Source organism: Aquarana catesbeiana, linkage group LG09 (genome assembly GCF_042186555.1).
Source record: "Aquarana catesbeiana isolate 2022-GZ linkage group LG09, ASM4218655v1, whole genome shotgun sequence".
In the NCBI taxonomy this organism is placed as follows: domain Eukaryota; kingdom Metazoa; phylum Chordata; class Amphibia; order Anura; family Ranidae; genus Aquarana; species Aquarana catesbeiana.
Window position 1 is genome coordinate 68,540,646 of NC_133332.1, and position 23,089 is coordinate 68,563,734.

General features: G+C 41.4%; 1 protein-coding gene across 13 annotated transcripts in view; it reads left to right on the top strand.

Moving 5' to 3' along the window:
- Positions 1-23,089, top strand: part of RYR1 (ryanodine receptor 1) — a 302,237-nt gene that overhangs the window by 169,898 nt on the left and 109,250 nt on the right. For all 13 annotated transcript variants that reach the window (XM_073598714.1, XM_073598720.1, XM_073598713.1 and 10 more), the window contains 8 exons: positions 533-644; positions 1,409-1,529; positions 1,710-1,879; positions 5,354-5,574; positions 16,730-16,820; positions 17,733-17,873; positions 22,118-22,281; positions 22,912-22,990. In XM_073598714.1, coding sequence (XP_073454815.1) covers positions 533-644; positions 1,409-1,529; positions 1,710-1,879; positions 5,354-5,574; positions 16,730-16,820; positions 17,733-17,873; positions 22,118-22,281; positions 22,912-22,990 — 1,099 coding nt within the window. The remainder of the gene's footprint in view (positions 1-532; positions 645-1,408; positions 1,530-1,709; positions 1,880-5,353; positions 5,575-16,729; positions 16,821-17,732; positions 17,874-22,117; positions 22,282-22,911; positions 22,991-23,089) is intronic.

A 23,089-nucleotide genomic window follows, 5' to 3' on the forward strand; every position in this document is an offset into this window, starting at 1 on the left:
CTTTTAGACAATCCCTGAATTACCTCCTCATCAAAGAAGCCTATCCTACCCACAACTGTTTGTCTATTTTCTCCATCAGCTCATCCCCCACAGTTATTACCTTTTTGTATCACTTGACCCTCCCTTCTAGATTGTAAGCTCTAACGAGCAGGGCCCTCTGAGTCCTCCTGTATTGAATTGTATTGTAACTGTACTGTCTGCCTTCATGTTGTAAAGCGCTGCTCAAACTGCTGGCACTATATAAATCCTATATAATAATAATAATAATTTCACATTTTATTTATAAAGTTACCAGCATTTTGTTGTCCTTGTTTTAATTCTTTCAGTCCTATTCAGTAAAGAGTTCTTACTGTAAAGTGCTAATTTTTTGGTACAGTAACCCATATTGACCAACCAGAATGCATCTTATTCTGGTCGCAGTTCAGTGCAGTGTTTTCTGCTGGTTAGATATGGATTACTACACTTGGGAATTAGAATTTAAGAACATTATTTTTACTGTATGTCTGTTAATCTCTTACATTTTATTTGCAAGGTATGGTGGTGAGGAACCACATGAAGAGAATCGGGTACACCTTGGTAATGCCATCATGTCTTTCTATGCGGCTCTCATTGACCTTCTGGGCCGTTGTGCTCCAGAGATGCATGTAAGTGAGAGGAGACCTTTTCCCTTTTATCCATCTCTTTACATTTTCTATTCCCAGTTTTTAAAAGGAGAAAATGAATATCCAGCAGGTCAATTTTATACACTTTAGTGATTTTATCTTGCCAGCTACTTTCTTCCCTTCTGTCTGTTCACCAAGACTGTGTGAGAGACAGACACTAATTTGACTGCTCAGCAAGAGGCAGCCAGTCCATGCTAGAGCTGTGGCGAACTGACTTAAATGGAAGGGTAGATTGTGTGTAATGGGACCAGGACTGGGCCCATATCAGTGGAGTATTTCAGCAGTGCAAGGGGGATTTTTAGAACAGGGACAGATCCACAAACCAGTGGATCTATAGTCATTATTTGAATTTAGGGCCACCACTTTAAGGCTTGATTATGTGTAGGAGTCCTCCCCACGTTCCGTTCTGAGTTATGTTTGCCATTTGATGATTGGTGCATAATAAGTTCAGCGGCTAAAGTTAATTTTACTCTATGGAAGAAGTGCTGGCAACATCTTGAACAAGATACTGTATAGGCTGAGTAGAAAAAAAAAACAAAAAACAGAATCTGTATCCACAAATCTTTAACATAGAGCAATTTATCTACTCTTTCCCTCACTTCTTTGAAATTACATTTTAGACAATGAGTTTAACCTGCTCTGTACCAGGTGGGCTACTGCACAATGCTTTTTATTAGCTTTTTAGCCATCAGAGTTTTTATCCAATTATTTTATCAAACTGTCCTTTATTCTATTGTCTTCTTCAGCTGATCCAAGCTGGCAAAGGAGAAGCTCTGAGGATAAGAGCAATCCTTCGATCTTTGGTGCCTATTGAGGATTTGGTGGGAGTTATTAGTCTTCCTCTTCAAATACCGGCATTTGGAAAGGGTAAGAGGAGCAGTCCCTGGAATTTCAGAACATTTTTCTTGTATCCTTAAAAAAAAATATGCATTAAAGTCTTGCATTGACAAGAGACTAAAGTTATTGAATCCATTAAAGACTGCAATGAGACTTGACATGTACATGTTGGCTTTTTTTTTTTGTTTTTGTTTTTTTTTTTTTATATAGATGGCAATACTATTGAGCCAAAAATGTCTGCTAGCTTTGTCCCAGACCACAAAGCTCCCATGGTGCTCTTCTTGGATCGTGTTTATGGTATTGACAATCAGGACTTCCTGCTGCAAGTTCTAGAAGTTGGGTTCTTGCCGGACATGCGGGCTGCAGCCTCTCTAGATACGGTGTGTTACTTTTCCGTCTTGGAGTAGTTATAGTCTAGATGCCCTTCATCTCTTTCTGTGACTGTTATGGATTTGACTTCTTTTTCTGGCTGAGTTTAGTGAAGTATTTGAGGAAAAGCTGTTTTTTTTTTTAAAACTCAGCTGTTGACAAAATCCTGTAGCATCTTCAGCGAAACAACAACCTTCTCTGTGTGGAAACACCTACTCCAGATGACTGAAAGAGTCATTGAGATGCAAAAAAACTTGAAACAGTATTCTATTGTGACTCCCTCTCCTTTTCTACAAAAAAATTGCAGGCACTCATATAGGGGCAGAAAGGAAGATTCCTTTGAGTAGGTCTATATGATTTATGTCATATACAGTAGACCTGACTCAAAGGAATTTTCATTTCAGCCCCTATATGGCATTATGCATAAAATAGGCTTATAATCTGCAACACCAACAAGAAAATACCATATACTAGAATCCTAGGATTTCTGGAACTTGGATAACGCTCTTCCTTCATCTCCTCATACTCTGATCTGGCAATTAATTGTTCTGGTTATTGGGTTTTCCAGAGGAGCTAATTAACATGAGCACCTACCAGTCCAAAATAATGTGTATGTATAACAGTGACCAAAGTCTTTTAAAAAAAAAATCACATACAAAGTGCTCAGTGCTCCAAGTAAACATGCCATGCAGTATGCCACACTCCCCTCTCGTATCCCCACTCACCAGAGAAAATGGACCCTCAGCTTTTCAGTCTGGGGGTCAAACACGCACGTGTTTGGTTTTGAAAATACCAGGCCTCTTTGGCTTCCATATTGAGGTCTCCAAAATCTACTCTTTAGGGCAGCTGGAATATCCATCAGGAAAATCTCTGAATAGAACGGGCATTGGAACAATAATGAGGCTCTTCTGGGTTCGCTGCGACTCGGCGTGCGTTCCAGATAGGGTGAAAGTGTGGTCTTTGGTTGCAAACCCGGAAATTACATCAACACATTTTGCCCCTCCCACAGGGCGTCATCAAGGACATGATTTCCAGTTTCACAATGCTCTGATTTATACATGAGGGCATACACCTCCCTCTCGTTTCAGCCAATAGGCTTAAATCACTTCTTATAGGTGTACTAACTTCAACTTCAGCTACTACAGCATAACTTCCTCCACCCAAATGGTATCACTTCCTGGATAAATTTTAAACAACATATCTATATCGCTTCTCTTATTACGTATACCATTCCATTGACAATCAATTAAAACACTATATTAATGCTTAAAATGATTCCAAAACATACATGCGAATACCACTTCCATATATGTGTGAATTTATTATGTATGTGTGAGTGTATAATTTATGAATGAAAATACAAATAAGGATGAAATTGAAATTTAAAAAAATACAAAAATAAACATTAGAAAATTAATAAAAATAAAGATAAATCTAAAATAAAAATAAATATGAATAAAAACAAAAAGCAAAAAAATAAAATAAAAAGAAAAGAAAAGAAAGAAAATAAAAACAAACTGAAATGAATATTAAAACATAAATGCATTTGAGTAGTTCTATGAGGTCTTAACCACTTAAGGACAGAGCCTCATTTTGAGATTTGATGTTTACAACTTAAAATCATTTTTTTTGCTAGAAAATTACTTAAAACCCCCAAACTATATATATATTTTTTCTAACACCCTAGAGAATAAAATGGTAGTCATTGCAATACTTTCTGTCACACCGTATTTGCGCAGCGGTCTTACAAGCGCACTTTTTTTGAAAAAAATCACTTTTTTTTTAAATTAAAAAATAAGACAACAGTAAAGTAAGCCCAATTTTTTTTTGATATTGTGAAAGATAATGTTACGCTGAGTAAATTTATACCCAACATGTCACGCTTTAAAATTGCGCCCGCTTGTGGAATGGCAACAAACTTTTACCCTTAAAAATCTCCATAGGTGATTTTTAAAAACATTTCTACAGGTTACCAGTTGAGTTACAGAGGATTAATGCTCTCGCTCTAATGATTGCCGCGATACCTCACATGTGTGGTGTGAACACCGTTTTCCTATGCAGGTGCTACGCAAGTATGCGTTTGCTTCTGTGCGTGAACTCGATGGAATGGGGCGCTTTAAATTTTTTTTTTCCTTCCTACTTATTTTACTTTTTATTTTGACACTGTCCTTTTTAAAAAAAAAAATTGGGTCATTCTTATTCCTATTACCAGGAATGTAAACATCCCTTGTAATAGAAAAAAAGGATGACAGGACCTCTTAAATATGAGATCTGGGGTCAAAAAGACAGATCATTTTTACAGCATAGCCATTCAAATATGTAGTGAATAGACAATGTGCACTGCCAAAAAAATTCATTTGTTTTTTTTTTTTTCGTTTTTCGGATCATTCGTTCTGATCGAAATTAGTTATTTCAAATAAATTAGTTAATTCGAAAATTCTGAAATCCGTTCTGAAATTCAGAATTCAAAAATCCAAAAATTCAAAAATGAGAAAGAGAAAATTTGAAAATCCGAAATAATAACTAACTAACAATAACTATTAAATTATAGGTATTGGAATTTCCTTTCAAATTTGGCTGTTAGTGAACGTAATGAATACGAATTATCTGAAATAATGAATGCCGCATCTAAACGAATGGGACGTAACAAACAAATAATAATAAATAATAATAATAAAAAGTTTTTTTATTACTATTAATTTGTTACCATCCATTCATTTAGATGTGGCATTCGTTATTTTGGATAATTCGTAACTTCGGATAAATTTGTAATTATTATGTTCACGAACAGCCAAATTTGAAAGGAAATTCCAATACCTATAATTTAATAGTTAGTAATAGTTGTTAGTTATTTCAGTTATTTGAATTTTCGGGTTTTCTAATTTTCGTTATTTTCGGATTTTCGTTCTTTTGAATTTTTGGATTTTTGAATTTCCGAATGTTCAAATCTTAGATTTTCAGAATTTTCTAATACTTCCGAATTAACGAATTTGTCAAATTTCGGCGAAAAACAAATTTGGAACGAAACAAATTGCACATGTCTAGTAATGAATTTGTAGCAGAATTTGGAATTTATCTCTAACAAACCTGATAGCAAAACAAGCTCTCACCCCTTGTAATCGCTAACAATTGCCAACGCAGTGCATTCTTGGTATCTAGTCCATTTTTGGTATCTAGTTAATCAAGTTAATGTGTAAACTTTTTTTAGTTTACACATTAATGCACAGTCCAGAGAAAAAAAGTTCTGGCTATTGAGCATTTTTAATGTCAAAGACTAGGAAAGAATATTTTTGTGTGTGATGCTGGCATTTCATGACTGAGAAATGATTTAAAGGAAAACTAGAGTAAAATGTACCAATATAATGGCATCCAGTCCATAATATGACTGACAGCCAGTGGTCAGAAATTGTATTGACTTTTTTTTTTTTTTGTCCTTTCATAATGTCCATCCTAATTTTTCTCGTCCTTTATTCATTAAACCTCAGGCTGCGTTTAGTACCACTGAAATGGCCCTGGCTATGAACCGATACCTTTGCTCTGCAGTCCTTCCACTGATCACCAAGTGTGCTCCTCTGTTTTCTGGTACCGAGCACCGTGCTATTATGGTGGACTCCATGTTGCATACCATTTACCGCCTGTCTCGTGGACGTTCTCTCACCAAAGCCCAGAGAGATGTCATTGAGGAATGTCTGATGGGACTCTGCAGGTAAGGCACCACATGTACATATATGCAGATATATATTTTTGGTCTGATAGCGCGAGGCGTCTGTAGAGTCGTCCAGCAGGCCACTCCAATCCTGGCAGCAGTAGCTGTCAGAGCAGATGGGAAGCTGCGACCTGGTGGTTGAGAAGCACTGGTAAAGATGCCAGTTAGGGTAAAAAATTCATACTTTAAGTTGTGAACTCACCAGCTGTTTTGTTAGAATTGTACTTCTAATGGACTTGCCGTTTATGTACCAATGTAGCCAATTTCTTTTTTTGACAGTATGTGTTGCTTGCCTGTCAGTATGTACCCTGTTTGTTTTGTCTTTGTTTTGTTGAAACTTCTTTAAAAAAAGAAAAAGGTAAGAAATGTATTATCATAGCTGCTTAAAGCTCATCAAAATGCCAAGAAGATACTTTTAAACGTGGAGGTCTGCCCACTGCTGTAAAAATTAAAAGCCAGCAGCTACACATACTGCAGCTGCTTGTTTTTAATATTGCGAGTAAGGGAACCCGTCAGTGTAGCCTGGTGCTTCACACCAGGAACCCTACTGCACATGCGCTCCACTCCTCTCCTCTCCTCTCTGCCGCTCCGCTCCTCTCCTCTCCGCTCCTCTCCTCTCTCCTAATGGCCCGGCGGCTGGGGAGGGAGGAGGAGGGAGCCCGAGAGGTGATGAAAATATCCGTGGCTGATGCTCCCGCAAGTGGGGACAACCTGTGAAAGACAGGTAATCCTGTCCCCCTCCCCCCAGAAAGGTGCCAAATATGGCACCGGAGGGGGGGAGGAATACAATCTTCTGCATAAGCTCATGGCAAAATAACTCATACTTTCTGGGCTGTGGGGGTAAAGGAGGTGAATGTAAAAGAGCACCCGATGTACAGTTAAATAAAAACGCTTTAAGAATACAGATGATAAAAAAGCCAACACGTTTCGGGGGACATAGAACTCCCCTTTCCTCAGGGCTGCTAATTGAATATAGTTGGAAAAGGATCCTGATGGGGTCTGTCTGAGACCTGAATATTGGTTTGGAGATTGTCCGACTGTCAGCTGGAGCTGGAGAGGCAGCATCTCCAAACAATGTCCGTACCGATGTTCAGGTCTCAGACAGGCCCATCAGGATCCTTTTCCAACTATATTCAATTTGCAGCCTTGAGGGAGGAGGGAGATCTATGTCCCCCCGAAATGCGTTGGCTTTATTCTATCATCTGTATTCTCAATAAAGTGTTTTTTATTCACATCAACTGTACATTGGGCGCTCTCTTGCATTCACCTCCTTTGATCACTACGGGAGTGACCACCAGGCTGCACCCTGAGGTAGCAGGCCAGGCCCACAACAGGGCTTACCATCTCCATAAAAAAACAAGCATTAATTCCTGGATGGAAACCTTGCCTATCTGCCCTTTTGACCTTTTACCCACAACCAGTGACCATAGACATGTGCACACTGAAATATTTAGTTTCGGAATTTCAATTTCGTCCGAAAAATACATTTATTTAGTTACTCCCATAATTCGTTTTTATTTATTTTGTTTCTTTAAAAAAATTTTTAAAAATCCGAAATAATTAAGGTTGAATCTGTCATAAAAGGCTTATGGTGTCTGTCGAATGTTCTAAGAAGATTCGACGGAGCAGCTAAACTGTACAACGCCACAATCGTACATTTCCGAGCGAATGTTCCACCTACAAGCTATAGTAGAATTCTAATGTTGTATGACACTAGTAATAATTATATTTATTAATTATTATTACTAGTCAAGTAGCATTAGAATTCTTCTATAGCCTATGGGCGGAGCATTAGACCATAAATGTCCGCTCGCGGCGACTGCTTTGTCGAATCTTCATGTCGAATCTTTTCTCTCTATGTCGAATAATCTTGGACTAATAGAGTTAGGTTAGGCACATTCGACCTTTTTTGCTATTGTCTCTATAATGTTGAATCTTTTCTCTTTATGTCGAATCTTTTCTCTCTATGTAGAATAATCTTGGACTAATAGAGTTAAGGTTAGGCACATTCGACCACAGGTTCGATGGACACAGACCACTATTGTCAGCGTCATGTCGAATCTCCTATCTATACCGAACTGTTGTCGCAACGAAAACGAAAATAAAGCATTTGTTTATGTAGGATATTTCGGATTCTGCACGTTCGTTATCGTTTGTTAAAACGATAACGAAAATACCCGAAATTCGGATGAAAATGCATTTGCACGAAAACGAATGCACATGTCTACCAATCACGTCAGTCCAGCGTGATCTCCACCCAAATGTGGGGGTAATGGGGATTTTTAATTACCAGAATCTTTAGTTTTCATTCTTGTAAACTTGAACACATTTTTCGTTTGAGTTTTTGAGTATCTGTTGTCATTGTGGAGTTCAAGCAGAGGAGGTATGGCACCCTTACAGCCTGCCACTTCCTCTATGACAAGGAGAGATTATAAATAAAAATAATGTAATCACAGATGGGTAAGGCTCAGTGCCAGGAAAAGGTCACCCAGCGCTCAGGACAAAGATGACAAATTGCATCCCTCCCCTAATTATTATTATTATTATTATTATACAATATTTATATAGCGCCAACAGTTTACGTAGCGCTTTACAACTTGAGGGTAGACAGTACAAATACAATACAATTTGATACAGTAGGAATCAGAGGGCCCTGCTCACTTAGAGCTTACAATCTAAGAGGGAAGGTTAAGAGATACAAGAGGTAATAGCTGTGGGTGATGTGCTGATTGAGAAGATAAATGTACAGTTGTTAGGTGGGGGCCAGATAGGCTTCTCTGAAGAGATGAGTTTTCAGGGATCGTCTGAAAGTGGATAAGGTAGGAGAAAATCGGACGGATTGGGGAAGAGCATTCCAGAGGATGGGGGAGGCTCTGGAGAAGTCCTGAAGGCGAGCATGGGATGAGGTGACAAGGGAGTTTGAGAGCAGGAGGTCTTGGGAGGAGCGAAGAGAACGATTAGGTTGGTATTTTGTGACTAGGTTAGAGATGTAGCTAGGGGCCAGGTTGTGGATGGCTTTGTAAGTTATAGTTAGTATCTTGAATTTAATTCGGTGACTGAGTGGCAGCCAATGGAGGGATTGGCAGAGGGGTGTAGCAGACGCTGAGCGGTTTGTGTGGTGGATGAGCCTGGCCGCAGCGTTCATGATGGACTGAAGTGGGGATAGCCTATTTAGAGGTAAACCAATGAGGAGGGAGTTGCAGTAGTCAAGGCGGGAGATGACCAGGGAGTGGATTAGAAGCTTTGTGGTGTCATTGGTTAGGAAGGGGCGTATCTTGGAGATGTTGCGAAGACAGAGGCGGCAAGCTTTGGATAGTGATAGAATGTGGGGTCGAAAGGTTAGTTCAGAGTCCAGGATTACACCTAGGACCTTGGCGTGGGGAGATGGGTTGATAGTTGAGCCGTTGATCTTGACAGGGAGATCAGGGGAAGTGGCACCTGAGGGAGGAAATATCATGAGCTCGGTTTTGGATAGGTTGAGTTTGAGAAAGTGATGTGACATCCAGGCTGATATGTCTGCTAATAAGTTGGTAATGCGTGAGGAGACAGATGGAGAGAGCTGGGGGGTGGAGAGATAGATTTGGGTGTCATCAGCGTAGAGATGATATTTAAAGCCGTGGGAGGCAATCAATTGACCCAGGGAGGTGGTGTAGATTGAGAAAAGGAGAGGTCCGAGAACAGAACCTTGGGGGACCCCGACGGAAAAAGGAAGAGGAGAAGAGGAAGTAGAGTTGTAAGTGACACTGAAGGAGCGGTGGGATAGGTAGGATGAGAACCAGCGAAGAGTACAGTCACGGAGACCAAAGGAGTGGAGTTTTTTGAGGAGGAGGGGGTGGTCCACTGTGTCAAAGGCAGCAGAGAGGTCCAGGAGAAGTAGTACAGAATAGTGTCCATTGGCTTTAGCCATTAGTAGGTCATTTGAGAGTTTAAGGAGAGCAGTTTCCGTGGAGTGTTGAGGGCGAAAACCGGACTGAAGGGGATCAAGAAGTTTATTCATGGTCAGATGGTCGCTTAATCGGTTGTAGACCAGTCTTTCAAGAAGTTTGGAGGAGAAGGAGAGTAAGGAGATGGGACGTAAGTTGTTGAGATTGGTGGGATCCAGTGAGGGCTTTTTTAGTATGGGGGTGACTAGCGCATGTTTTAGAGAGTTTGGGAAGATGCCACAAGAGAGGGAGAGGTTGAAAATGTGAGTTAGAGAGCGTAGAATCGAGTCAGAGGGTGAGCGTAGCATTTGCGAGGGAACAGGATCCAGGGGGCAAGTGGTTAGATGAGTGCTAGATAAAAGTTTAGCAACCTCAGTAGTAGTAGCAGGGTTGAAAGAGGGAAGTAATGATTGTATCTGTGGACATGGAGTGTTGCATGGGGGAGGTTTTTGCGCATTGGCGATCTCCTCATGAATTGTATCAATCTTAGTTTTGAAGTGATTGGCAATCTCCTGGGCAGTGAGTGAGTTGGTGGGTGGAGGCAGTGGAGGACAGAGTAGAGTGTTGAAGGTAGAGAAGAGTTGACGTGGACTGGATGAGAAGGTGTTAATGAGTGTGATAAAGTAGGTCTGTTTGGCAGTGTGAAGGCAGGAGTAGTATTTTAGGAGGGCAGATTTATATTGTGTGAAGTCTTCCTGGGTCTTAGTCTTATGCCACAGGCGCTCAAGAGCGCGGCTACGTTTTCTGAGACTTCTGGTGTCATCTGTTTGCCAGGGTTGTAGCAGTCGGGGCCTAATTCTGCGTGTAGTGAGGGGGGCCAGCTTGTCTAGGGAGGAAGACAGTGAGCTGTTGTAAGCGAAAGTAGCTAGGTTGGGACAGGACAGGGGGGAGATTTTGTCATAGAGGTGATCAGTAGCAGAGTAGAGAAGAGAAGGGTTGAGGTGGCGAAGGTTTCTGCGTGTAACTGTTAGGCGGTTGGAGGGAGAAGAGGTGGAAGACAAGGAGAGAGCAAAACTAATAAGGTGGTGATCAGAGAGTGGGAGTGGATTGTTGGAAAGGTTGCACGGAGTGCACAGATAGGAGAAGGCAAGGTCAAGGGTGTTGCCATTGGAGTGGGTAGGAGCCTGTATCCATTGCTTCAGGTCAAGCGATGAGGTTAGACTGAGAAGTTTAGAAGTAATAGTAGTGTTAGTGTTGACAGGGATGTTGAAGTCCCCAAGAATAATTGTGGGGATTTCAGAAGAGAGAAAGTAGGGTAGCCAGGCCGAGAAGTCATCAAGAAAGGCTGATACCGGTCCAGGGGGCCGGTAGATGACAGCAATTCTTAGAGAAATGGGAGAGAAAAGACGAATGCAGTGTGCCTCAAAAGAGGAGAGTATCAGAGAGGGAGGTGGGTGAAGAACCTGATAGGTGCTGCATGGAGCTAGAAGGATTCCCACTCCACCTCCCTTCCGTCCACTTGGTCTGGGGGAGTGAGTCCAGAGAAGGCCCCCATGGGAGAGGGAAGCAGGAGAAATAGTATCCGATTCATGAAGCCAGGTTTCAGTAATGGCAAGTAGGTTAAAGGAATTTGTGATGAAGAGGTCGTGGAGGGCGGTGAGTTTGTTGCAGACAGAACGTGCATTCCACAGGGCACAGGAAAAGGGGGGGCTGGTATTGGAAAGAGGAATAGAGACCAAGTTCTGTGGGTTGCGGCTCCTGCCAGAGGGTGTAGGGGGATGGGAGCAATGGGCAATGACAGATGATGGTGGCCCAGGGTTTGGGGATATGTCACCAGAGATTAGGAGAAGCAGGAGGGTGAGGGAGGTAATGTGGGACTGTGATTTATGTGAAGGGGCATGTTTCAGAGTACTGGAGGTTTTATCAGTGTATGGATGTAGAATGAGCGAGAGTTGGTAAGAGCAGTAGTAGGGGGAAGACAGAAGGCAGGGTGATATGTATAAGCAGGCGGGTGGAGAGGGGGGGTGAAGGTAAGAGAGTTTGAGGAGAGAGGTCAGGAGTGTCAGAAGTAGTGGTAGAGAGTGCATGTTACAGAGTGGAAGGAGAGCTTAAGAGAGAGACAGGGTCACCTGTAGTCTGTTAGCTGCTTTCCAGTGCAGATTGCTGTAATTGTTTGCTTCGTGCAATCGCTGAAGTGCAGAGAATGAAGTGCATATCACTTGTAGAAAGAATCACTTAGAGATAGAAGCCTTAAGGATAGAAGCCCCTGCAATGTGCACCCCCCAGCAATGTGCTGACCCCTTAAGGATGCTCAAATATATACTGTTATAGGGGTGGGGTTGAAGTTCGTTAATTAATCATGAGTGACTATAAGAGTGCCTGGCAATCAAAGTGAACTTTTTGCTTCAAAAGTCAGAATAGCAAGAGGCCAAGACAAGATCAACACATAAAACTTAGGTAAGACAGTCCAGAAAAACAAATAATGTCATGGTTGTTCGCACAGGGCAACAGATAGAGAAGGCCACATACCAGAGACACACACACACAGAGACAGCAGGCAGATTCCAATTTCAGTTAACGGTGGAAGATGTGGATGAGCTGACACATACCAGAGACACACACACACAGAGACAGCAGGCAGATTCCAATTTCAGTTAACGGTGGAAGATGTGGATAATTATATTCAAGCTTAGGGGATCCTACCCCCAGTAGTCATCCGCTTATTAAAATCACTGCACAGCTCCATATCTGTCAGTCAGGTTTTGTGTAGACCTGGAAGTGTGCAGTGATGTTGTGGGACCTTCCTGCTGTGTTCTCTGCCTCTGCTGGTCTCCTTGTTCCAGAACTAAAAATCAGAGCATGCATACCAGTCATAGTGAAACGGTGGGTTGTTTATATCTGATCATATAAACAAGTATTTAGGTATTTACTAGTTAATAAGTAGGAAAAATAGGGTGGAAAAAAACAGGTTTTGCATTTTTTTTTTACACTGGGAACATGCTTGTGTTTATGTCTTTTTACATTTTATAAGTTGCTATTTGGACTTTTTTTTCTTTTTGCTTAAAAATAGCTTAAATAATAAAATAGAACAAAAACATGAAACTATTTGTGAAGGCAGATTCACACCAGGTGTGGTAGGACTGTGTTGGCTGCTATTCCAGCCCAGTCCCACCATAAAATGCTTTGTCTCCTACCTGGCCTGTTCACTCCACTGTGTTGTGGTGGTTTGCGCTGAAAAAAGGACTGCATCCACAACTTTTTTCAGCAAAGGGCAGTGTGATGCAGTTCACACCACAGCCAATAGAACTTGCTGTCACTGTCTGATATTTCAATAAAATGTATAAAAAAAAAAAAGTTAAAATAACAGGAGTTACTGGTGCTCAGTCTGAGGCTGTAGAACTCGGTGTAAGTGGAGCTGGTATAAGTGGGAGTTAAAAAGCAGAGTTAGAGTGAACAAGTGTTGCTTTTTGTTTGCTGGGTTTGCTGGGTTGCATTTTTGGGGCTTTTCCTTTTAGTTTTTCATTTGCCTTTTTCTGTCACTTTTTAAATACCTTTTTTTTTCTTTTCTTTCTCTGGTTCCTTCAGTCTATCAATTAAGGGGGGTGGTTAATTGCTCACAGGTGCCTATTTAACTGGGTGTAGGACTCAGTCTGAGCGTGCTCAGTCTGAGGCTGTGGAACTCGGTGTAAGTGGAGCTGGTATAAGTGAGAGTTAAAAAGCAGAGTTAGAGTGAACAAGTGTTGCTTTTTGTTTGCTGGGTTGCATTTTTGGGGCTTTTCCTTTTAGTTTTTTTTTAGGAGGATTTGGATTTTGTGGGAATTTCAGAGACCTGGTTCAACAGCTCTCATGATTGGCTGGCAAACATTCAAGGATATACCCTCAAGGATAGAGAGGGTAAAAAAGGGGGAAGGGTATGCCTATATATCAAGAATAATGTACAAACGAATGTGAGAGATGACATCACTGAGGGAGCTAGAGAGGAGGTGGAATCCTTATGGGTAGAGCTCCAAAGGGATGAAGCTAAGGGGAAAATAATACTGGGAGTATGCTATAGGCCCCCTAACCTGAAGGAGGAAGTGGAGATGGATCTCCTATCACAAATTGGATTAGCAGCAAGGATGGGAAGTGTTATCATAATGGGGGATTTTAATTATCCAGACATAGACTGGGCGGAGGGAACCGCACATTCATTTAAGGCTCGCCAGTTCCTTAATGTCTTACAGGACAATTTTATGGGTCAGATGGTAGACGCACCAACTAGAAATAAAATATTACTGGATCTACTGGTTACCAACAATACAGACCTGATCACAGATGTGGAAATACGGGGCAATTTAGGTAACAGCGATCACAGGTCAATTAGTTTCAGTATAAATCACACAAATAGGAAACCTGAAGGGAACACAAAGACACTGAATTTCAAAAGAGCCAACTTCCCTAAACTACAAACCTTGCTAAAAGGCATAAATTGGGATAAAATATTAGGAACAAAGAATACGGAGGAGAGATGGGTTTGCTTTAAGAGCATATTAAATAAGGGCATTAGCCAATGTATCCCATTGGGTAATAAATTTAAAAGAGCGAACAAAAATCCCGGATGGCTTAACTCCAATGTAAAAATGCATATAAAAGCAAAGGAGAAGGCCTTCAAAAAATACAAGGTTGAGGGATCATCCTCAGCATTCAGACTTTATAAAGAATGCAATAAGAAATGTAAGGGTGCAATTAGGACGGCTAAGATAGAACATGAAAGACACATAGCGGAGGAGAGCAAAAAAAATCCCAAGAAATTCTTTAAGTATGTAAACAGTAAAAAAAGGAGGACAGACCATATTGGCCCCATAAAGAATGCGGAAGGACATCTGGTTACAAAGGATGGGGAGATGGCAAAGGTATTGAATTTATTCTTCTCCTCAGTCTTCACAAGTGAATCGGGGGGCTTCAGTAACCAAAACTGCAGTGTTTATCCTCATGACACAACACAGGAAGCACCTCCATGGTTAACAGAGGACGGAATTAAAATGAGACTTGAGAAACTTAACATTAATAAATCACCGGGACCAGATGGCTTGCATCCGAGGGTACTTAGGGAACTCAGTCAGGTGATTGCCAGACCGTTGTTCCTAATTTTTACAGACAGTCTATTGACTGGAATGGTACCAGCTGATTGGAGAAAAGCCAATGTAGCACCAATATTTAAAAAGGGTCCAAAAAACATCCCTGGGAATTATAGACCAGTTAGCCTAACATCAATAGTATGTAAACTCTTGGAGGGGATGATAAGGGACTATATACAAGATTTTAGTAATAAGAACGATATCATTAGCAGTAATCAGCATGGATTCATGAAGAATCGTTCTTGCCAAACCAATCTATTAACCTTCTATGAGGAGGTGAGTTGCCATCTAGATAAAGGAAGGCCCGTAGACGTGGTGTATCTGGATTTTGCAAAAGCATTTGACACAGTTCCCCATAAACGTTTACTGTACAAAGTAAGGTCCGTTGGCATGGATCATAGGGTGAGTACATGGATTGAAAACTGGCTACAAGGGCGTGTTCAGAGGGTGATGATAAATGGGGAGTACTCAGAATGGTCAGGGGTGGGTAGTGGGGTTCCCCAGGGTTCTGTGCTGGGACCAATCCTATTTAATTTGTTTATAAACGACCTGGAGGATGGGATAAACAGTTCAATCTCTGTATTTGCAGACGATACTAAGCTAAGCAGGGCAATAACTTCTCCGCAGGATGTGGAAACCTTGCAAAAAGACCTGAACAAATTAATGGGGTGGGCGACTACATGACAAATGAGGTTCAATGTAGAAAAATGTAAAATAATGCATTTGGGTGGCAAAAATATGAATGCAATCTATACACTGGGGGGAGAACCTCTGGGGGAATCTAGGATGGAAAAGGACCTGGGGGTCCTAGTAGATGATAGGCTCAGCAATGGCATGCAATGCCAAGCTGCTGCTAATAAAGCAAACAGAATATTGGCATGCATTAAAAGGGGATCAACTCCAGAGATAAAACGATAATTCTCCCGCTCTACAAAACTCTGGTCTGGCTGCACCTGGAGTATACTGTCCAGTTCTGGGCACCAGTCCTCAGGAGGGATGTACTGGAAATGGAGCGAGTACAAAGAAGGGCAACAAAGCTAATAAAGGGTCTGGAGGATCTTAGTTATGAGGAAAGGTTGCGAGCGCTGAACTTATTCTCTCTGGAGAAGAGACGCTTGAGAGGGGATATGATTTCAATTTACAAATACTGTACTGGTGACCCCACAATAGGGATAAAACTTTTTCGCAGAAGAGAGTTTAATAAGACTTGTGGCCACTCATTACAATTAGAAGAAAAGAGGTTTAACCTTAAACTACGTAGAGGGGTCTTTACTGTAAGAGCGGCAAGGATGTGGAATTCCCTTCCACAGGCGGTGGTCTCAGCGGGGAGCACTGATAGCTTCAAGAAACTATTAGATAATCACCTGAATGACCGCAACATACAGGGATATGTAATGTAATACTGACACATAATCACACACATAGGTTGGACTTGATGGACTTGTGTCTTTTTTCAACCTCACCTACTATGTAACTACTACTATGTAACTATGTAACTAGGAGAAAGATGCAGGTGTGGGGGAGTAAGCAAACCCCACACAGTCCTGATCTGACAACACTCATGTAAATAGAAGCCAGCAGCTGTGTGTACAGACCCACAGGAGTGCTGCACTGACGGGGGAGCTGGACGGAGAGAGACAACTCCGCCCTGCCTCCTCCTGGATCTCTCCTCTACTCATGCACACTTCAGTACTCAGCTGTGGCGGTTGTGTTGCCTCTCCCTGCCCTCCCTCCTTCCAGTGCAGCTTTTGTATTCTGTGAACACTGCTGCTGGCTTATGAATACAGGAACTCTGCACCGGTTGGAACGAGGAGCAGGAGAGCGAACACAGCCCGCAACTCCTCCTGGCTCTCCACTGTTCTCCTTGCCGCTCCCAGCGCTTGGCTGGCAGGAGTAGTGATGCTGCTGTCACTACTCTACTCATATCAGCCATGTAATCAGCATGGTGGTTCCCCATCCCTATACTATACCACTGCACCCGGGGCAGCCGTCCCTCCTGCCCACCCCATGTCCCAGCCCTGGTAAGGCTGCATTATTCTTACTGTCCAAGAGCGCAATGATACTTCTAAATTTACTTTTTAAAGTATGTTCATTTCTTTAATAGATTTTTTTTGTTCCATTGTCGGCAATTCTTTCCTAAATAAGAGTGTTGAAGTGTTGTATTTCTCTTTCTAGATTCCTCCGTCCTTCTATGTTGCAACACCTTTTAAGAAGGCTTGTCTTTGATGTGCCAATTCTAAATGAGTTCTCCAAAATGCCATTAAAGGTGAGATCTCTCTCAAAACATTTTACTGTTTTAGTTATTAAAAAAGTAATGTGGATAAATCATTAATTATGACCGTTATTATTTTTTGTATTGCTCTTTTCTGTCACATTTCCTTATAGCTCATAAGCGGCTTCTCCAGTCAAAAATAAAGCTCTGTTAATTCAGACCAGTGAGGGCAGTTAAATCAAAAATGTGTATATATACAGAAAGCATCCCTTACTTACTCTCAGTTCTGCTGGCAAACAGCAGGCCAGTCATCTGTCTCGAATGCCTACTTCATGACTTCGTTGTTGAGCCTTGAGTAGCTGAAGGCCATCTATATCCATTTGCCAACAAAACTTCTGGGAGTAATCTCCATCCACCACATGTGCTGGGCAGATGAGACGTCAGTGATGGAAACAAATGTGTGTCTAGTTTGCAACTCTTCCCTGACCGTATCTTCCCTGCAAAACCTGACATTTACGTCTCATTTTGAAAAATAGTAAAATTCTGTTTGTAATATGTCCAGAACAAAAGCAGGTAGGAAAACAAAATAAAATAAGCTAAAATATTGGATGTATATGTAGTAGACTTGATGAGTATTTTTAAAACAAACTGGATTTACATTTTTTAGCCTATGCTTATATATGCAACTCAAAAAAAGTATGTTTATCCGATCTCAAGACTAAATATATTTTTAACAGATTAATATATATTTTTGGAGGGTTTTATTTTGAGAAGGTGGGGCCAGCCCACTAACACTCTCAATCCAGTCCACCTTTCTGGAAAGCAACTGTGTTTCTAATTTAACACACAGGGTTTGAATGAAAGACTTGTCAACAAAGTCAGTCCTTTCAATTTTCCATTCAAAACTTGATTGATAGAACTGTATACCTGCTATGACTCACATGTAATTCTTTTTGATTTTTTCAGCTCCTCACTAATCACTATGAGCGTTGCTGGAAATATTATTGTCTTCCAACTGGTTGGGCCAACTATGGTGTATCATCAGAAGAAGAGCTTCATCTTACCCGGAAACTCTTCTGGGGTATATTTGAGTCTCTTGCTCACAAGGTAAAATGAAAATATTTGAAGTCTTCATTTATGTTTAACTGGTATATTCATAGCAGTTCTTTTGATGCTGTTACATAGTTACATAGTAGGTAAGGTTGAATAAACGGACGGCACAGTGGTGCAGTGGATAGCACTCTCGCCTAGCAGTAAGAAGGGTCGCTGGTTCGAATCCCGACCACGACACTACCTGCCTGGAGTTTGCATGTTCTCCCTGTGTCTACGTGGGTTTCCTCCGGGTACTCCGGTTTCCTCCCACACTCCAAAGACATGCTGGTAGGTTAATTGGATCCTATCTAAATTGGCCCTAGTATATGAATGTGAGTTAGGAACCTTAGATTGTAAGCTCCTTGAGGGTGTAGGGACTCATGTGAATGTATAATGTAGATGTAAAGCGCTGCGTAAATTGACGGCGCTATATAAGTACCTGAAATAAAAAAAAAATAAATAAATAAACACAATAGTCCATCCAGTTCAACCTGTGTAGGTGTACGTGTGTCAATGTCTATAATTTTCCATATCCCTGTATGTGAGATGCGCATCCAAGAGTCTCTTAAAAATATCCATACTCCCCACTGCCACCACCAATTGTGGAAGGGAGTTCCACATCCGTATTGCCCTGACAATGAAAACCCCCTGTGCAGTTTAAGGTTAAACCTCTTCTCCTCCAACCTCATTGTGTGGCCCGTGTCCTCTTACACTCCTTGAGACTGAATAGTTTTGTTCCTATGCTGGGATCACTATTGAGGTATTTGTAAATAGCTATCATATCTCCTCTCAAGCGTCATTTTTTAGAGCAAGAATAAATTTAGTGCTTGCAGGCGTTCCATGTATTTGAGGTCCTCCAGTCCCCTATTAGTTTCTTTGCCCTTCCTTGGACTCTCTCCAGTTCCAGCACATCCCTTCTGAGGACTGGTGACCAGAACTGGACAGAGTACTCCAGATATGATCTAACCAGAGTTTTATAAAGTGGTAGGATTATCATTTTATCTCTGGAGTATATCCCTTTTTTTATGCATGCTAATATTCTGCCGGCTTTGGTAGCAGCAGCTTGACATTGCATGCTATTGCTCAATCTGTCATCTACTAGGACCCCCAGATCTTTTTCTATCCTTGATTTCCCCAGAGCTTCTCCCACTAGTGAGTAGTTTGCATTTATGTTTTTTGCCCCCAAGTGCATTACTTTACATTTCTCCACATTAAACCTCATTTGCCATGTATTAGCCCACTCCATTTTTTTGTTCAGGTCCTTCTGTAAATTTTCTATATCCTGATGTGAAGTTATTGCCCTGCTTAATTTTGTGTCGTCCGCAAAAACTGAGATTGAGCTATTTATCCCATCCTCTATATCCTCTATGAAAAGATTGAATAGAATTGGTCCCAAGACAGAACCTTGGGGTACCCCACTTACCATTCCAGACCAGTCTGAGTACAGATTATTTATCACTCAGCACCCCGCATCACTCTCAGTACCCTTCAACACTCTCAGCACCCCGCGACACACTCAGCACTCTCAGACACTGTTCAGTGATTCAGCCATATAACCAATAATTCCTATCTTCCCCTCCAACATTAGCTTTTGCTTGTCCATGAGCTTCAGTCACTTCCACTCTACCAGCTCCCATCCTTCATCCACCACCAACCTCCATACTCTTCTTTCCACCATCAGCACCCAATCCCTAACCGGTGGCTTCACTATGTGCACGCTATATTAGAATATTGTTATAACCTAGCACAGGCCATCAGTTGTTGCTGTCACCAAATTGTTTTAAGACCAACACCTCTGTGGGTGTAAACAAACTTGTGGGATTGCCTCCTAAGTTGTCAATCGTAGATCTGTGGTTACTTCCTGTTGGGAGTAATCTGGACTAGCCCTGAGTGTTGTTCTCTCCTATGCTACCATCTCTGTATTTACCCCAGCTTTCTTTTGGATCAGCCGGCTCTCAGCCATTGACGGCTTCACTCCTCACAGCTCCTCCAGTTTCTCTCCCCTTAGTAGCTATACCTTTACAAACTTCTTCTCCGTGCAGGAACTAACTACAGCAGTAGTGGTGCAAGAAGGTTTAGGAGAAAAAGCAAGGTGGATATATATTGTGTAATACATTTAAAAAAATTTAGAGATAACCCCCGGAGGGGCTATTGGAAATATATTTGGTCCCCCTTATCTGTCCAGAGGCTGTCCACCTGGTTTTTAATAACCGACTAATTCAGGCTCAGTCTAGGGCCTTTTTTACCTTTTATTACAGATCTTAGGTAGGGAGGAGGGTTGAGGTTGCAGGATCCCCAAAGGCACTTTCTGATCTTGGAGGACAGCTTCCTGAAAAATCTTGTTCCAGCAGTATTAGGCCCTATAGTAGCAAGCAACCTCAAAATGATGCAGAAGAAATAGGGGACATCCAGTAAATCTGAGAACCTATGGCAGCAGTTACAGTCAGCCACAACTTCTGGCATCTCACCCTCAGGAAGTACTTCCACACCTACAGGCAGAAAGGGCCCCCACCTCTCCAGTCGAGCTTCAACAGGCAAGTTTTTCTTCAGCAAGTTGTCTTTCAGGCTTTCAGCCTATATCACATGCTGAGGCCTAGTAGTAGTAGGTTTCTGGAACATACACTTTCTTCCAGCAGCAGGCAGGAGCAATTAAAGGATAAGTTCACTTTTCTAAACATGTTACATGTTACACCCATATTTGGGGTGTAACATGTTAAGCATCTGCCTTCTCTCCTCCCCGTGACAGGGGGCCAGGAAAATTCTCCCTGCACCCACTGTCACAATTCAAAAAGAGCTCAGCTGTATGGGGCTCTGCCCACACGGCCCCGTCATTCATTTACAGATCCCTGTGAATCAATGAACTACAAGTACTGTCCTCCTTTGCGGCTGACGGCATGTAGATCTCAATGAACTACCAGGGTGCTGATGAGCACTCTTGGTTGTTCATTGAGCTTCCTGTCATTTAGTAACTGCCTGCCCGTATAGGAAGTACAGGTGGACAGCTACACAGACAGTCTGCAGGTGCCTGGTGCTACACTCATAATCTGCTGATCATGGGTGCAAGGCTTTACGTGCTCCTAAAAGAAAAAAATAATAAGTACATGCACATTTGTTTTACCTGCAAAAAAAAATTGCATTTATTTATTTATTTTTAAGTGAACTTATCCTTTAACCACCAGGCTTAGGGAAAGCCTGAACAGACCTGAGAAATGAATTGCAGCTCAGCTGGCAACAGCAGAGATATATACTAAATTAAAACATCCCAGTGGCGCCACATGAAAAAGAGGCTTTTTCAATACAGAGACACAGACAAATAAAAAACTGAGAGGTGTTCTAGACTTACCCTACTTTACTTAAAGAAAAGCATTTTTGTTTCAGTCTGTGTTTCTGTTGGTGATTTGCCCCCCCCCCCCCCCCCCCCATTTCCTGTATGGTAAAACATTGCCAACGAGACAGTAAGTGATGGAAAAATGTTATAAGTAAAATCATGACAAGGGTTCTAACCCTTCCTTTATCCAAAGCTAAGAAAAACAAGTTTTGGATGGCAATACACTTTACGCTAACTTTATTTCATGCAAAAACATCATCAGAACCTGTCCTAAAGGGTCAAAGCTCAACAGAGAAGCTTGAGTCCATTCATGAACGAACACACATTTGCAAGTACAAGTTCATTTTCACTTCTTTTCTTCTAGTCTAAAACTCTTTTTTTTTTTTTAAGGATATTTTTTTTTTTACAAAATGTACTAAACTATAGCAGGGGAGGTTACAGACATCAAGTATAAGGCAGTATATTTTTGTGCCACGGAATCGAGTGTCCCCGATATTCTAATATAGCACGGTTCTTCATTCCCTGTCACTGGCTCTGCCACAAAGTTGAAGACAGTTTAGAATGCAGTCTTAAGGACTTATCTACTCAAGATGACATAAAATCTATAACCTCTTCATTTGCAGACAAGCTCATAAAAAATTGTGAAAGTTGGCATTCCACGTTTTACTTTTGGAACTTGCAGATTCTCATGTGAGACCAGCTTTCTAGAGGTGACATTTATTCTTCAGTTATAATACTTTAAATCAGCCTTTCTCAACCTTTTTAACATGCAGGAACCGTTGAAATAACCCAAGTTAATTGGTTAGCCATTTTGAGTATTGTAGCTGTAATTGCATCTTTATGCTTTTTAATGTAATTATTTTTTTTTCTTAAATATAAAGACCAACATACCACTTTCTATTATTGTTACCCTTAAACAATCTTTTTGCAGAGATTTGATGCTGAGCTCTATAAGATCACCATGCCATGCTTGTGTGCCATCGCGGGGGCCATCCCACCTGACTATGTGGATGCCAGCTACTCCTCCAAGACTGACAAGAAGGCTTCTGTGGACGCTGAAGGCAATTTTGATCCCAAGCCAGTAGAAACACTAAAGTAAGATGGGCAAAAAAGTTGTTCTGAGTAGCAGAGGAGGAAGGGCTATTTAGGATACGGTTTTAGAAGATTCTATATAGTTATGATGAGGGATTGCCAAATTAGAAGTGGGTTTACACCCTGGTAAAAGATAGGTGTGGCATGGTAAAGGGTATTGTCTATTGTGACACACCTTCACATCTTTCAGCATCAGCTTCCTTTGCAGCTCTAGTCATTCAGTCACATGACATCATAGAGCCGCAAAGAAAGTCCATGCTAAAAGACTTCCTTTCCATGATGCTGTGATAGCGAGGCTTAACAGGTAGCTATATAACTTCCAGCACAATTCACTGAGTGGGTGGACCACTCTAAATTATGTCTGAATGATAAAGTAACTCCACTCAGAACTACTAACCCAACATTTCTTATTAGTACTGGCCCTGGGGTTGAATGCCCTTTTGCCCACCAACCTAGTCCTCCCCTGATACTCGATATGAGCATGCCCAATGATGCTATTGAATTCAGTGTGACAAATAATTGGGGCACCCTCTGTAGAAATGGTACACTGCTGGTTAATAATCACCTATCCAGTTTCTCTAATGTATCTCACTTGCTGTATTCAGTTATAACAATATCACTTATCTTTTACAGTGTTATCATTCCTGAAAAGTTGGATGGCTTCATCAACAAGTATGCAGAGTACACCCACGACAAATGGGCATTTGAAAAAGTAAGAAAATAGTTATTATTGCAAGGGGATCATGGTATTGTAAGATATGTGCCCTTATTAAAGCTCATTGCTACTAAGAAATCTGATTCCTTCCCTTTT